Consider the following 17,369-nt stretch of genomic DNA (forward strand, 5'->3'; position numbering starts at 1 on the left):
TAAAAATGTTGTAGAGGGAGTAGTAGGTAAATTTGGGGTGCCAGGAGTAAATGAAATTGGGGAGCCTTTAATTGAACTATGTATAAAAAGAGGTTTGGTAATGGAAATAAATGGTATAAAATACCGACACAATGGCAATATAAACACAAATGCAGTATAATGTGATCCTTTATTGACTACGTTTCGCCCACACAGTGGGCTTTTTCAAGTCACAAACAGAACTACCTGGGGTGGAAGGAACGCGAGTATTTATAGTCCGGCTGAGGTCAGGTGAAGAATGCTGCATCTGATGATGTACCGAGTTGGGTTGTAGAGTCTAAAAACTTGGGTAGCTTGGAAAGGAGACTGGACAAGTTTGTGAGCAGACCTTCTACAGTGTTCTTATGTGGGATAGCGATGAAGAAGTTTCTTGGCAAGTGGTTCAGCTATGTTATAGAAGCCACTATTCTGGTTGAAGTTGTCGGATATAGAAATAAGTGATGATTCCAGGATTCTTCGGTATTGAGTGTTGTCTTCTGTGGCGATAAGTCTTGAGTTTCTGTAGTTTATCAAGTGGTTGTGTGAATTACGGTGTTGTACGCAGGCATTCCTTGTGTCGTCAGACCTGCTTGCGTATTGGTGTTCTGAAATACGTGTTTGGAGGTCCCTTGATGTTTCGCCCACGTATAACTTGTTGCAGTCATTACAAGGGATTATGTATACCCCTGCAGAGGATGGAGGCTTGTCCTGCCTACTACTGGTGATGTCCTTGATGTCCTTGGTGATGTCCATCAAGGACATCACCAGTAGTAGGCAGGACAAGCCTCCATCCTCTGCAGGGGTATACATAATCCCTTGTAATGACTGCAACAAGTTATACGTGGGCGAAACATCAAGGGACCTCCAAACACGTATTTCAGAACACCAATACGCAAGCAGGTCTGACGACACAAGGAATGCCTGCGTACAACACCGTAATTCACACAACCACTTGATAAACTACAGAAACTCAAGACTTATCGCCACAGAAGACAACACTCAATACCGAAGAATCCTGGAATCATCACTTATTTCTATATCCGACAACTTCAACCAGAATAGTGGCTTCTATAACATAGCTGAACCACTTGCCAAGAAACTTCTTCATCGCTATCCCACATAAGAACACTGTAGAAGGTCTGCTCACAAACTTGTCCAGTCTCCTTTCCAAGCTACCCAAGTTTTTAGACTCTACAACCCAACTCGGTACATCATCAGATGCAGCATTCTTCACCTGACCTCAGCCGGACTATAAATACTCGCGTTCCTTCCACCCCAGGTAGTTCTGTTTGTGACTTGAAAAAGCCCACTGTGTGGGCGAAACGTAGTCAATAAAGGATCACATTATACTGCATTTGTGTTTATATTGCCAGGTTTGGTAATAAGTAATACATATGTTATGAAAAAGAGGATAAATAAGTATACAAGATATGATATAGCATATAATGAAAGTAGTTTGTTAGATTATGTATTGGTGGATACAAGGTTGATGGGTAGGTATCAGAATGTACATGTTTATAGAGGAGCAATGGATATATCAGATCATTATCTAGTTGTAACTACAGTTAGAGTAAGAGGTAGATAGGACAAAAGGAAAATGGCAATAGTAAGAAAGAGGTGAAAGTTTATAAACTAAGGGAGGAGGAAGTTAGGGTGAGATATAAGCAGCTTTTGGCAGAAAGATGGGCTAGTGGAAATATGGGTAGTTGGATGGGGGGGGGGGGTTTGAAGAGGGGTGAGCTAGTGCAAGTATAGGTAGTGGGGGGGGGGGTTGAAGAGGGATGGGATAGTTTTAAAATTGCAGTATTAGAATGTGGGGCAGAAGTTTGTGGCTATAGGAGGGTGGGTACAGAAGGAAAGAAGAGTGATTGGTGGAATAATGAGGTAAAAGGTGCGATAAAAGAGAAAAAGGTAGATTATGAGAGGTTTTTACAAAGCAGAAGTTCAGAGTTTATGGAGAGTAAAAGAAAGGTGAAAAAAAAAAACTATTATTTTTATTATTATCACACTGGCCGATTCCCACCAAGGCAGGGTGGCCCGAAAAAGAAAAACTTTCACCATCATTCACTCCGTCACTGTCTTGCCAGAAGGGTGCTTTACACTACAGTTTTTAAACTGCAACATTAACACCCCTCCTTCAGAGTGCAGGCACTGTACTTCCCATCTCCAGGACTCAAGTCTGGCCTGCCAGTTTCCCTGAACCCCTTCATAAATGTTACTTTGCTCACACTCCAACAGCATGTCAAGTATTAAGAACCATTTGTCTCCATTCACTCCTATCAAACACGCTCACGCATGCCTGCTGGAAGTCCAACCCCTCGCACACAAAACCTCCTTTACTCCCTCCAACCTTTCCTAGGCCGACCTCTACCCCGCCTTCCTTCCACTACAGACTGATACACTCTTGAAGTCACTCTGTTTTGCTCCATTCTCTCTACATGTCCAAACCACCTCAACAACCCTTCCTCAGCCCTCTGGACAACAGTTTTGGTAATCCCGCACCTCCTCCTAACTTCCAAACTACGAATTCTCTGCATTATATTCACACCACACATTGCCCTCAGACATGACATCTCCACTGCCTCCAGCCTTCTCCTCGCTGCAACATTCATCACCCATGCTTCACACCCATATAAGAGCGTTGGTAAAACTATACTCTCATACATTCCCCTCTTTGCCTCCAAGGACAAAGTTCTTTGTCTCCACAGACTCCTAAGTGCACCACTCACCCTTTTCCCCTCATCAATTCTATGATTCACCTCATCTTTCATAGACCCATCCGCTGACACGTCCACTCCCAAATATCTGAATACATTCACCTCCTCCATACTCTCTCCCTCCAATCTGATATCCAATCTTTCATCACCTAATCTTTTTGTTATCCTCATAACCTTACTCTTTCCTGTATTCACTTTTAATTTTCTTCTTTTGTACACCCTACCAAATTCATCCACCAATCTCTGCAACTTCTCTTCAGAATCTCCCAAGAGCACAGTGTCATCAGCAAAGAGCAACTGTGACAACTCCCACTTTGTGTGATTCTTTATCTTTTAACTCCACGCCTTTTACCAAGACCCTCGCATTTACTTCTCTTACAACCCCATCTATAAATATATTAAACAACCATGGTGACATCACACATCCTTGTCTAAGGCCTACTTTTACTGGGAAATAATTTCCCTCTTTCCTACATACTCTAACTTGAGCCTCACTATCCTCGTAAAAACTCTTCACTGCTTTCAGTAACCTACCTCCTACACCATACACCTGCAACATCTGCCACATTGCCCCCCTATCCACCCTGTCATACGCCTTTTCCAAATCCATAAATGCCACAAAGACCTCTTTAGCCTTATCTAAATACTGTTCACTTGTATGTTTCACTGTAAACACCTGGTCCACACACCCCCTACCTTTCCTAAAGCCTCCTTGTTCATCTGCTATCCTATTCTCCATCTTACTCTTAATTCTTTCAATAATAACTCTACCATACACTTTACCAGGTATACTCAACAGACTTCTCCCCTTATAATTTTTGCACTCTTTTGTCCCCTTTGCCTTTATACAAAGGAACTATGCATGCTCTCTGCCAATCCCTAGGTACCTTACCCTCTTCCATACATTTATTAAATAATTGCACCAACCACTCCAAAACTATATCCCCACCTGCTTTTAACATTTCTATCTTTATCCCATCAATCCAGGCTGCCTTAGCCCCTTTCATTTTACCTACTGCCTCACGAACTTCCCCCACACTCACAACTGGCTCTTCCTCACTCCTACAAGATGTTATTCCTCCTTGCCCTATACACGAAATCACAGCTTCCCTATCTTCATCAACATTTAACAATTCCTCAAAATATTCCCTCCATCTTCCCAATACCTCTAACTCTCCATTTAATAACTCTCCTCTTCTATTTTTAACTGACAAATCCATTTGTTCTCTAGGCTTCCTTAACTTGTTAATCTCACTCCAGAACTTTTTCTTATTTTCAACAAAATTTGTTGATAACATCTCACCCACTCTCTCATTTGCTCTCTTTTTACATTGCTTCACCACTCTCTTAACCTCTCTCTTTTTCTCCATATATTCTTCCCTCCTTGCATCACTTCTACTTTGTAAAAACTTCTCATATGCTAACTTTTTCTCCCTTACTGCTCTCTTTACATCATCATTCCACCAATCGCTCCTCTTCCCTCCCGCACCCACTTTCCTGTAACCACAAACTTCTGCTGAACACTCTAACACTACATTTTTAAACCTACCCCATACCTCTTCGACCCCCATTGCCTATGCTCTCATTAGCCCATCTATCCTCCAATAGCTGTTTATATCTTACCCTAACTGCCTTCTCTTTTAGTTTATAAACCTTCACCTCTCTCTTCCCTGATGCTTCTGTTCTCCTTGTACCCCATCTACCTTTTACTCTCAGTGTAGCTACAACTAGAAAGTGATCTGATATATCTGTGGCCCCTCTATAAACATGTACATCCTGAAGTCTACTCAACAGTCTTTCATCTACCAATACATAATCCAACAAACTACTGTCATTTCGCCCTACATCATATCTTGTATATTTATTTATCCTCTTTTTCTTAAAATATGTATTACCTATAACTAAACCCCTTTCTATACAAAGTTCAATCAAAGGGCTCCCATTATCATTTACACCTGGCACCCCAAACTTACCTACCACACCCTCTCTAAAAGTTTCTCCTACTTTAGCATTCAGTTCCCCTCTCTAAAAGTTTCTCCTACTTTAGCATTCAGATCCCCTACCACAATTATTCTCACTTGGTTCAAAGGCTCCTATACATTCACTTAACATCTCCCAAAATCTCTCTCTCTCCTCTACATTCCTCTCTTCTCCAGGTGCATACACGCTTATTATGACCCACTTTTCACATCCAACCTTTACTTTAATCCACATAATTCTTGAATTTACTCATTCATATTCTCTTTTCTCCTTCCATAACTGATCCTTCAACATTACTGCTACCCCTTCCTTTGCTCTAACTCTCTCAGATACTCCAGATTTAATCCCATTTATTTCCCCCCACCGAAACTCCCCTACCCCCTTCAGCTTTGTTTCGCTTAGGGCCTGGACATCCAACTTCTTTTCATTCATAACATCAGCAATCATCTGTTTCTTGTCATCCGCACTACATCCACGCACATTCAAGCATCCCAGTTTTATAAAGTTTTTCTTCTCTTTTTTAGTAAATGTCTACAGGAGAAGGGGTTACTAGCCCATTGCTCCCGGCATTTTAGTCGCCTCATACGACACGCATGGCTTACGGAGGAAAGATTCTTTTCCACTTCCCCATGGACAATAGAAGAAATAAAGAAGAACAAGAGCTATTTAGAAAAAGGGGAAAACCTAGATGTATGTATATATATATGCATGTGCGTGTCTGTGAAGTGTGACCAAAGTGTAAGTAGGAGTAGCAAGATATCCCTGTTATCTAGCGTGTTTATGAGACAGAAAAAGAAACCAGCAATCCTACCATCATGCAAAACAGTTACAGGTTTCTGTTTCACAGTCATCTTTAATCATCGTTTAACACTTTCACCATCATTCATACATAATCACTGTCTTTGCAGAGGCGCTCAGATATGACAGCTTAGACACGTCTCCAAAATGCCAATATTCCATGCCCCTCCTTTAAAGTGCAGGCATTGTACTTCCCATTTCCAGGACTCAAGTCTGGCTAACCGGTTTCCCTGAATCCTTTCACAAAATATTACTCTGCTCACACTCCATCAGCTTGCCAGGTTCCAAAAACCATTCGTCTCTGTTCACTCCTGTCTAACACACTCGTGCATGCTTGCTGGAAATCCAGGCCCCTCGCCCACAAAACCATCTCGACCCCCTCCCTCCAACCTTTTCGGGGATGACTCCTACCCCTCTTTCCTTTCCCTATAGATTTATACACTCTTGAAGTCATTCTACTTTGTTCCATTCTCTCTAAATGACCAAACCACCTCAACAGCCCCTCTTCAGCCCTCTGACTAATACTCCACACATCCTCCTAATTTCCACACTTCGAATTCTCTGCATAATATTTACACCACACATTGCCCTTAGACAGGACACTGCCTCCAGCCTCCTCGCTGCAGCATTTACAACCCATGCTTCACACCCATATAAAAGTGTTGGTACCACTATATTCTCATATATTCCCTTTGCCTCCAAGGATAACGTTAAATATACGCTACAAAATGAAAAAATGCAAGTCTGTGAACAATAGTGATACAGCATAGAGGTCAACACACACTGCCTCATAAACTTCAGCGTTCTTCACATACACTCACACACATGAACACAGTATGCTTCATCGCACGTACTTGCCTATATGTGCTTGCAGGGGGTCAATTCTCTGATCCTGGTCCTGCCTCTTAACTTGCCACGATTGCAAACAAATCATGAAATCTTGCCCCAACACGCAGGAAATTTAATTGTAGGGTCTGACACGGTTAAAGGGGTTAAAAATAAAAAAATAAATATTAAAAAGTATAGGTATTGGTATCGATCTAAAATTGAGTATCTGTTTTGGCAAAAATTTTGGCTAGTAAGGATAATTTGAAATGGTGATAAAGTTACAGACCTTGAGAAACTAGAGTACAGTAAAGGACCCTTCAAAAAAGGCACCTTGAGGATGAAGGACTCATGATCCAAGGAATTAGAACTATCTCTTGGGATCAAACCTGATTGCCTCCTTTCTTGGGCACTGTCTCCTGTGGGTTTAGTGCATCTTTCTAATGGAAATAATGATAATTAGAAGAGGCATATTAAGAAATTTACTTAGTGTAGGATGTATTCATGCCTTGGCCATTCTGTCACATGGAAAATTACATCTTAAATATTTATTGAATTCTGTTTTCTAGTTTTCAGTTCTAATTAAGGTAAGATGCTATTTATCCTTCGTAACAAAATCTATTAAATTTCAGACTGGGCAGAGGTGTTTGACAAACGGTCTAGTGGTGGTCAGAACAGTTGCCCTGATGAACCCATAAACCCCTGGCAGTCAGCCCCAATGGCAGATACTTCTGACAACACTGGCTGGGCTGACTTTGGTGGCAATGTATTTGGTGGTGCTTCCACCATGGGTCCATTTGGGCCTAGTCATAATCCTAAAAAAGATACCTTTTCCACTGACTTCACCAATGTCTTTGGTCCTCCAATGGCTCAGCAAGATAGCTCAAACACCATTTTTGGTGAAACCACACCCAACCAAGAGGCCTTCAAAGCAGATTTCTCCAGTGTGAATTTTGATTCAGCATTTGAAACTAACTGTGATGACCAGAAAAACACTGTTACTCCTGCAGGTGAACCTCAAAAGAGGTAAGTGTAAAAATGTGCAGTACTATTGTTTGAAATGAACTTTGGTAAGCTCTTGATTTAATATACTAATAGAGAGGAAAGAGGGTGGCCGGCCGGCCAAGGTCACTGTGGTGGAAAGAAGTGATTGCTTTGCTGTGGTCATAAAAGTCATAGACAATTCTATAAATAGTGGATTTTGTCCATTGTTTTCAAACTGATTGTGACCCAGTGGATTTTGTCTTGTGTTTCTGAAGTCCATTAAATCGAGGGTTTACTGGATTGCATTTAACCCTTAAACTGTTCAAACGTAGATCTACGTTCACGTGCGGGGGGCTCCAAACGTAAATCTACGTTTTTTACGTTCTTTCAAATGGGGAAAATCAAGGTCGGAGCGCTACGCACATGAACGTAGATCTACGTTTGGATAGTTTAAGGGTTAAGCTTGGTTTATGTTAAATGCATGATATTTTCTTGTAGCAGAACTAACAAAAATAACCTTGTGAATATTTAATGTATAATTGCATGCATTCAAAGTGTGCTTGTTAATTAATATTATTATGGTATTGTTTGATTGCTAAATATGCAAAATGGAAGTATGACAGTTACACTGAAACATTGTGGAAAGCAAAGATGGGAAGCAAGTACTTACACAATGTGTATTTCTTTTACCTTGACATTACTAATGCAGTATTATTGAAATATTTCTAATAAAGGTTTCGTGGGGAGAACCTATTTATTCTGAAGGAAATGAATTCATTACATATACTTATTCGAAAATAATTGGAATTGTGCTGTTACTGTATGAGGCTGATACATTTTTTTTTTATTATTTTTTATTAACACTCTGGCCGATTCCCACCAAGGCAGGGTGGCCCAAAAAAGAAAAACTTTCACCATCATTCACTCCATCACTGTCTTGCCAGAAGGGTGCTTTACACTACAGTTTTTAAACTGCAACATTAATACCCCTCCTTCTGTGATACATATAATGATGATACATACATACGTGAGCGTGTTTGATAGGAGTGAATGGAGACAAATGGTTTTTAATACTTGACGTGCTGTTGGAGTGTGAGCAAAGTAACATTTATGAAGGGGTTCAGGGAAACTGGCAGGCCGGACTTGAGTCCTGGAGATGGGAAGTACAGTGCCTGCACTCTGAAGGAGGGGTGTTAATGTTGCAGTTTAAAAACTGTAGTGTAAAGCACCCTTCTGGCAAGACAGTGATGAAGTGAATGATGGTGAAAGTTTTTCTTTTTCGGGCCACCCTGCCTTGGTGGGAATCGGCCAGTGTGATGATAAAAAAAAAAAAAAAACATACATAAATCCAAATATTTTATTATATGGTACATATAATAAATTATTTGGATTTAGTTTTGAAAATGATGTTAAAGTAAAAACTGTGAATCAAACAGTGGAAGTTGCTTTGAAGGAAGTTAAATAGAGAGAGGACAACTAAGGTAAATTTTACTGGTTCATTAAGATAGTGCAGTAGTCACTGACAGCTGGAGGGGTTTACAGTAAACCACAGTAAAGGGTGAAATAGCTTTAGATCTTTCAGTTCCTAAATGTATTTTATCAGAAACTTATGAGCTTGGATAGCAAAAGATGGGGCATACTTTCATATAGAACTCCATCCAGAATGAGGGGTTTTGAAATGGCATGATTCAAAACATAACAGTATATAAATAACAAAAAAAGGCACAATACTGTGACTGGAACGATACACATATAACCCGCACATAAAAGAGAGAAGCTTACGACAACATTTCGGTCTGACTTGGACCATTAAATGGTACAAGTCGGACCGAAACGTCGTTGTAAGCTTCTCTCTTTTATGTGCGGGTTATTTGTGTATCATAACAGTATTATTGTGACTAGGGAATCAAAAGGATTACACATTTAATTCACCCCTAATGTACTTTATTATACATAATACAATATAAATTTTATTTAACAATTAAAATTCTACATAAAATATAGAAATATCAGAATTTTTACATGTGTTGGCCCTTGGTTTATATAGTAATGTGGCCATGACTCATTGTATTTGTAAGAATGTTTAATATGTTAAAGGAATATAATGCACTAATAGTTATATAATTATCATAATAATAGTAATATTGTTGAGTGTTGCTTAGATGGTAACATCTTGCTTTAGATGTGCTTGAGTTTACCTGATACTACTTCATGCTCTGTAAACTCTTGCCGAATGTGTAGCTCTTCTGGTTGTTTTAGAGTACTGTATGCAGTTGGGTAGAAACTCAAGGATTCATTTTAATGTGTATGCTGTATTTAACTTTGCTTGGAGATAACACTGTTTGTGTAGTTGATGTTAATGGTTTAACTTAATGCATGGCTTTGGTGTGCAGTAATTTGGAAGCAGCAGTGAGTGAAGAAGAGCCAGGGAAGGAAGAAGAAAAAAGCCATGATGATTTAATAGATAATTTCAAGTAAGTAATCATATTTTTATTATTATTTTCTTTCATATAAACTCCCATTTAGGTAAATATTTTCTTTTAAGCTTTTCTTCCTTAATCTGTTTTTTCCTCTTAGAAAACACTCAAGAAACTAACTCATTGGGAATAAGAGATTGACTTGTATATTAAGGTTGTTCAGTGGGTACTAAAACATTTTTACTTGTATTAGTAAAAGTTGCATTAAGGTGTGTGTGTGTGTCTGTCCCCCATCCAAAATACATTGTTAGTTGTGAGTTTTGGAAAAGATTTGAAGTAAGCTATCTTACACATGGATTAATTATCTTGCACGTAGAGGCCTGAGAGTTACAAATAAAATGATATAAAAGAGTTAAGAGTTCATAAAAGATAATTTGCTATGCATTCCCATCTCATGGACTGCGGAAAAAAAGCACAACTAATATATCACAAAAATGACAGGGCAAAACAAACATGCACTGAGACACTAGAATAAAACAGAGAAATATGTACATTAACAAAACCCATTGCACACATTGTCCAGGATCAACATGCACAACACAAAACCTCTCGAGCTGATGCCTAGATACATATCGTTCCTTCCCGACTTTATTCTCCGCTGACCTCACCACCTGAAGAGACTTCAGGATGCATTTATTCTTTATAAGCATTTATGCTTTATAAGCATAAATGCATCCTGAAGTCTCTTCAGGGGGGTTAAAAAAAAAAACACCCTGAAGACTCTTCAGGGTTTTTTTTCTGTGTACACAATTATTAAAAGTTTTCCCTGCTAAAAGTGTCTTTGAAATTACTACTGTACATATGATATATTAAAGAGTACAAAAACACAACCCATACATTTAACATCAATTCTCTCGTTTCCCATGGAATTGAGTAGTTATATAGCACTGTCTTTGCAGTTCCGAAGATTTCGTTGCAAAATGATATAGGTGCAAAGCAGTCTTATATTGTGAAGATGTTTTTGTTCTGTTTAGAACTCAAGTCAGTGAAGATAATGTTCAACAGGGTGAAACAACATTATAAAAGCTTTCTCCTTTCCCTGTCCTTTATTACTGTCACGAGTTCACCTCTGTACCCACTTCTCTAACACTTCTTATTCTCAACAAAATTTGTTGACAGAACCTCACCCACTCTCATTTGCTCTCCTTTTACACACTCACCGCTGTTTATTAGCATTATTATTTATTTTTATTATTATTTTATTTTACCCTAATGGTTGTCTCCCACCAAGGCAGGGTGACCAAAAGAAAACACATTCACCATCATTTGTTAAACTGCTTCATTTCCAGAAGTGTGTTGACCTCACAATTCAGATTATCCACACAGATATAACTGTACACACTATATTACATACATCAGTTCATTTGCAATTGAAGCCTTTAACAAGTACTGTTCACTTGATACTTTAAGTCTTGTGTTTGGAGTGTTAAAATTGCATGCTTACAAACTTCGCACATTTGGTTCAGCTTCCTATCATCTCGAGGCCTTCTGAAGAACAATGACAAGAGTTCAGGTAGCAGTGACGCAGGTACGACAGCTCCTGTTCTCAGCAAGAGTGAAGTATTGCCGGATGACCACAGTCAACAGGACGGATTGCCAGTAGCAGTAGCAGACACTCCTTCACAGAGCTAATATTTCCTAAAGGTGTGTCTTTTCTAACCTCCTTGGTATAAACTTCTGTGTATATGTAATTTGGTAAATTTATTTTCAAGGTAGGTAGTTGATTATTTGGTTTGACCATTTATTGAAGTGTTTAACAAATTTAGATTTGATATGGGGGATATTATTATTCTTTGGCTGTTTATTAACTATATTTTTCCAGTTGTAACCAGGCATTATGAAGTATGTCAGTTTTATTTCTCTATCTGTCTTGGTAAAATCTCAAAAAAATTTATTTTTCTAAATTTCTAAAAGAAAATTTCATGATAATGTTCATCTGCTTTGGAAAGCTTGTATTCCTTCACATTAAACATTACATTCTTTATACAAGTAGGTTGATGTTTGGGACATGTTTATATAAATTATTGATTTTTGATGTGGACAAATAGTATTCTCAAAAGGATTAAGTTGCCTTAATTACAATGCTCCACAAACCTACATAAACTACTACTATGGAGTAATGATTGTAAATTCATGGCATTAGAAAAAAAAATGACTTGTGATAGCTAGTGTTAAAATTATTAACATGATTAACCCTTTCACTCTCTCGTGTAGATCTGCATTATTAATGCCAGGATCATCTTAAGTAAATCTACGTTTTGAGCTCGGCTCCTAAATGTAAGCTGTGAAGCAAAAAATTTTGGCCTTCGTATGAGAGAATGGCTGTGCAGTGAGTGTGCACACTATAAAAAAAAATCCTACCTTCACACAATGCATGATGGGAAAAGCAAATCTCTGAATTGTGTTTAGTTTAAAATAACATTTTTGAGTTTTTTTCTAGAATGGAATTTGTGGTTCTGTTGGATGTTTCTTGGTATCATTTGAGAGAATGGAAGATATACTACTGAAACAAGAGATGATTTTGGTTGGTTTCAAGACCAGAAGTAGCTTGGAACTGGGCTCAAAGTATCGGAAATATTAAATTTTTGACGGTTTTCCCAAGGTCAGATAAGGCCCCCATATACTTCACAGTCTCTTTAAGGGTTTTCTTTAGGTCTGATATAATTATTGGGGTGCCATAAACCATGAGCAATCATTACTGGTTATATTTTATTATCCAAGAAACAGCATAAATCTTTGATTTTTTGTGATAAATTCAAAATGGAGGGCAAGTATAATATAGGAGAGGCCTGAGGATGTGATTAATGAATACAAGAAATTGTGCTTTATTGTCTGGAATGTCGTATTTATTTTTAATATTTTTTTTTTAATTTTGTGTAAATTTGACCAAATTACTGAATTCTATGCTGTTTATTAGATCTGATTATTGAATGGGCAGTTTCTTGTGCTCAGGTGATAGAACAGAAAGCATACTAGTAAAATAGCTAATAATTTGGCTGAATTGAGCAGTGGAATTAGCTTAGAATAGGACTCAAATTGGGTAAAAATCACTGATGCATAAATTACACCCAAACCTCTAACTTTGCACCTGCATAATTCCATTAGTTTCCTATCAAGTTTTGTACATTTGGTGTCATTACTTTCAGAAAAAGATTCTGTTATTTCAGAAGAATTTTTTTTTTTTAATGCTAACATTGTGAGTATTTTTATTTTCTGGGCTTCCAACAGTGAAGGGGTTACAAGTCATTGAATTGAAAAGACGTATCAGACGAGTTTCATAAATTGTAGACTTTTTATATATCTAGGGTGATTTAATCTAATGCATTAGCATTATAGATTAAATCACTGGGTAAATTTTTTCTAAATTTAAAATTTATATCAGACATGGCCATTTGTAATCACTATATAATATTTTCATCATAAGTAAGATTTATTTATTTTCAGATTTCATGTTATGTTTAATGTACATTTTTTCCATCAGAGTAAGGAGTGGGAGGATCAACTGTATGAGGATGTAGAATAGTTTATCTGCCAGCAACACCTCAGGATTTACATGCCTGATATGTACTTCCAGTTTAAAATGCTCTAACCTCATAGAAACTCCAGTGGAATTGCCTTTATTTAGGTTTTTGTATTTATTGTGATGAATGTTGTCTACCACAAAACAACAGGAAGGTTTTTCCTCTTCAAGTTTTTTCAGTGGGCTTAGTGAAGTGTAATATTTCTGCTTTACCACAAGGTTGAGTTTTAACTACTACAGTGTAAACTACATTTTTGAGATGAGGGATGCTAGGATTGATTTTTTCCTGAGCCACAATTTTTTAATGTATTATGCAGTGTAGAGGAATGTGCCTAGACAAGTTTCACATGGGAAGGGAAGGCTCCTTCCTTTTCCATGTCATGGTAACTTGTCAAATTATATTTATTTACATATTTTATCCTGAACAATGCTACTCATGAAACAAATGTAGTTAATATATTGGGTTTTGATAACTAGTAATCATACAGGTCTGAAACTGGATCAAAACGAAATATACACGTCCACACTAGTGATACAATTCCTAATCATGTTTTTAACAGTACTCTATATTAATTTCCAGAAATATGTGAAATAGTCATTGTCCCAATATTGAGTATAGCAGTGAAGTAGGTATTCCTGCTGATGAATATGAGGAAAAAACATATGTATAAAATTAATACAGGCCAAACACCTAACATTTCCAATCATGAGTGAGTGACCTTCTATGAGATGTATGTTGGATGTGGAGAAACTGTATTCCTGGGCATGATCATTGAGTGTCTGCTTTATAGCCTGAGGATTTCTCATCGAGTTTTGTTATTAGGCTTTGTATGTCACTGTATATTTAGTCACATTTTTAAATACCTTTGTTCTCATTAATCTAAAATTGACAAGAAAATGAGGACCAGTTTAAAAAATCTAGAATATGGTCTCAATTTGAACTGCTAAGGCTATATCATGGATGAGGAAAATGTTTCTTTGAACTTCAAATGACAGGTTGTATTCCACTGATCAAGCTTGACACATTTTATAATCATGCTCAATTTGTTTCAAATTCTCTTCTAGACTTTTTAAAACATCACTACTAATATATATATATATATATATATATATAGTGTGTAAATTTTCAGGGTACTTTCAGTTTCAAGATTGAAATTCTTATTTACAGATCTGTGTCAAAGCTTTCTTATACCATTAAATGTTGGTTTATCATTCCACTCAGGAAGTCATCAGAAAGTAAAGCATTTGGGGAATTGCAATAGTTTTACTTGTCTTAAGTAGGTGCTTAGTTTAGTGCTTCATAATTAAACATGGCATTAAATGTGTGATTTTTAAGTGAATTTACTTAAGCCAGAAAGACATGGGACTTGTTTATCCCTATCCTCAGAACCCTTCAGCAGTCTACAAGACAAGAAGTATTCATTACTGTTGAATAATTTGACACAAAATAGGTCCAGTCAGAAATGTAGCTCTGAGTAAAGGCTCTGGCAGGTCTTGAAAATGCAGGGAGCATCATTCCAGTATTTAAAAAAAATATTTCGTTTGGAAACGGTGAGTTATCTTGTGCTGTTATAATGGCCTGCAATACTACAGTTTCTTCCTTAATATTCCATCTTTATGATCTTCAGTGTGAATTCCTTGTTTTAATTAAGCCTTCAGCATTCTAGAACTACCAATAAAGAGTTTATTGTTGGGCAAAATTTTCATTTTGCACTACCAGTCTGTGATTACCAGTGAATGCCCTGTGTGTGTCTATAGACACTACTCATTTGGATTTGGTGCTACTCTTTATTTATTAAATAGATAAAAATGTGAATTATCAGTATGTGTGTATTTTATATATATATTTTTTTTTTAACACATCTGCCGTTTACCACTGAGGCAGGGGTGACCCAAAAAAGAAGAAACACTTTCACCATCATTCACTCCATCACTGTCTTGTCAGAGGCATGCCAATACTACAGTTCAGATCCCCTTCTATACTGCAAGTATCCCCACCCCTTCCTCAGAGTGCAGGCACTGTACTTCCCACCTCAGGGCTCAAGTCCAGCTAACAGGTTTCCTTGAATCCCTTTGAAAATGTTACTTTGCTCACACTACAACAGCTTGTCAAGTCCCAAAAAGCCATTTGCCTCCACTCCTATCTAATATGCTCATACATGCCTGTTGGATGCCCAAGCCCCTCACACACACAACCTCCTGTACATTTCCAATCTTTCCATCTCCAATCTTTCCTAGGGCGACCCATACCCTTCCTTCCCTCTATGGATTTATACACATTCCAACCCATCATGTTTCGCTCCATCCTCTCTAAATGTCCAAACCACCTCAGCATCCCTTCCTCAGCCTTTTGGATAATACTTTTAGTAACTCTGCACCTCCTCCTAATTTCCAAACTATGAGTTCTCTGCATAATATTTATGCCACACATTGCCCTCAGACATGACATGCCTACTCCCTCCAGTCTATTCACTGCAATATTCATAACCAATGCTTCACACCCATATAGGAGTGTTGGTACCACTACTCTCATACATTCCCTCTTCGTCTCCATGGATGACATTTTTCTCCGCATATGCCTCGAAGCACCACCCGCCTTTTTTCCCTCGTCAGTTCTATGGTTCACCTCGTCTTTGATAGACCCATCCTTCGATGAGTTCACTCCTAAATATTGGAACACATTCACTTCCTCCATACTCCCTCTTATAAGAACATAAGAACATAAGAACGAAGGAACACTGCAGAAGGCCTACTGGCCCATGCGAGGCAGGTCCAAGTCTCCTACCGGCTTAAGCCAATGCACCCAACCTAGTCAGGTCAGGTCACATTGACTTAAGGGAGGAACACGGCAACCGACTGGTAGCACAAGCTATCAGGTCTAACTCACACCCACCCACATCCACTCATGTATTTATCCAACCTATTTTTAAAGCTACACAACGTTCTGGCCTCTATAACGGTACTTGGGAGTTTGTTCCACTCATCCACAACTCTATTACCAAACCAGTACTTTCCTATATCCTTCCTGAATCTGAATTTTTCCAACTTAAAACCATTGCTGCGAGTCCTGTCTAGGCTAGATATTTTCAGCACACTATTTACATCCCCTTTATTTATTCCTGTCTTCCATTTATACACCTCAATCATATCCCCCCTAATTCTACGTCTTTCTAGAGAGTGCAGATTCAGGGCCCTTAGTCTATCCTCATAGGGAAGGTTTCTGATACATGGGATCAACTTTGTCATCCTCCTTTGTACATTTTCCAGAGAATTTATATCCATTCTGTAATAAGGTGACCAAAACTGTGCAGCATAATCTAAATGAGGCCTAACCAAGGATGTATAGAGTTGAAGAACAACCTGAGGACTCCTATTATTTATGCTTCTTGATATGAAGCCAAGGATTCTATTAGCTTTATTGCGAACACTTATGCACTGTTGTCTTGGTTTCAGATTACTGCTAACCATAACTCTGATATCCAAATCTTTCATTACCTAAATTGTGTTATACTCATCACCTTGCTCTTTCCCATGTTCACTTTTAATTTCCTTCTTTTACATACCCTCCCAACTTTTGCAACTTCTCTTCAGAATCTCCCTGAGGCACAGTGTCATTGGCAAAAAACCAACTGTGACAGTTCTCATTTTGTATTAGTTACTGGATATTATAATTCCACACCTCCCCAACACCCCCTAGTATGCACTTCTTTTACAACCCCATTTATAAATGTTAAACAACCATGGTGACATCATGGATCCCTGTCTAAGACCTACTTTTACTGGAAATTAATTGCCTTCTCTCCTACATACCCTTTAACATTGACCTTAATATCCTCATAAAAACTCTTAATTGCTTTCATTAACCTACCACCTATTCCATACAGTTGCAACATCTGCATTGCTTCCATAGCCACCCTATTATAGGCCTTTTCTAAATCCATAAATGCAGCAAAAACTTCCTAACCTTTACCTATATGTTTATGTTTCAATGTAAACACATGTTCTACACATTCCTTACCCTTCCTAAATTCTCCTTGTTCATCAGTGATC

At 38.1% G+C, this 17,369-nt stretch overlaps 1 protein-coding gene across 11 annotated transcripts in view; it reads left to right on the plus strand.

The window, feature by feature from the left end:
- Window positions 1-15,011, plus strand: part of fmt (phosphatase 6 regulatory subunit 1-like protein fmt) — a 113,257-nt gene extending 98,246 nt beyond the window's left edge. For 8 of the 11 annotated variants that reach the window (XM_070097158.1, XM_070097157.1, XM_070097160.1 and 5 more), the window contains 4 exons: window positions 6,971-7,364; window positions 9,716-9,796; window positions 11,266-11,443; window positions 13,281-15,011. In XM_070097158.1, the coding sequence (XP_069953259.1) occupies window positions 6,971-7,364; window positions 9,716-9,796; window positions 11,266-11,431 (641 nt within the window). In that variant the 3' untranslated portion in view covers window positions 11,432-11,443; window positions 13,281-15,011. The remainder of the gene's footprint in view (window positions 1-6,970; window positions 7,365-9,715; window positions 9,797-11,265; window positions 11,444-13,280) is intronic. The other 3 variants (XM_070097162.1, XM_070097164.1, XM_070097165.1) reach the window with 2 other exon arrangements.
- Window positions 15,012-17,369: the final 2,358 nt, after the last annotated feature.

The sequence above is a fragment of the Cherax quadricarinatus genome, chromosome 56 (assembly GCF_038502225.1).
Source record: "Cherax quadricarinatus isolate ZL_2023a chromosome 56, ASM3850222v1, whole genome shotgun sequence".
NCBI classification, from domain to species: domain Eukaryota; kingdom Metazoa; phylum Arthropoda; class Malacostraca; order Decapoda; family Parastacidae; genus Cherax; species Cherax quadricarinatus.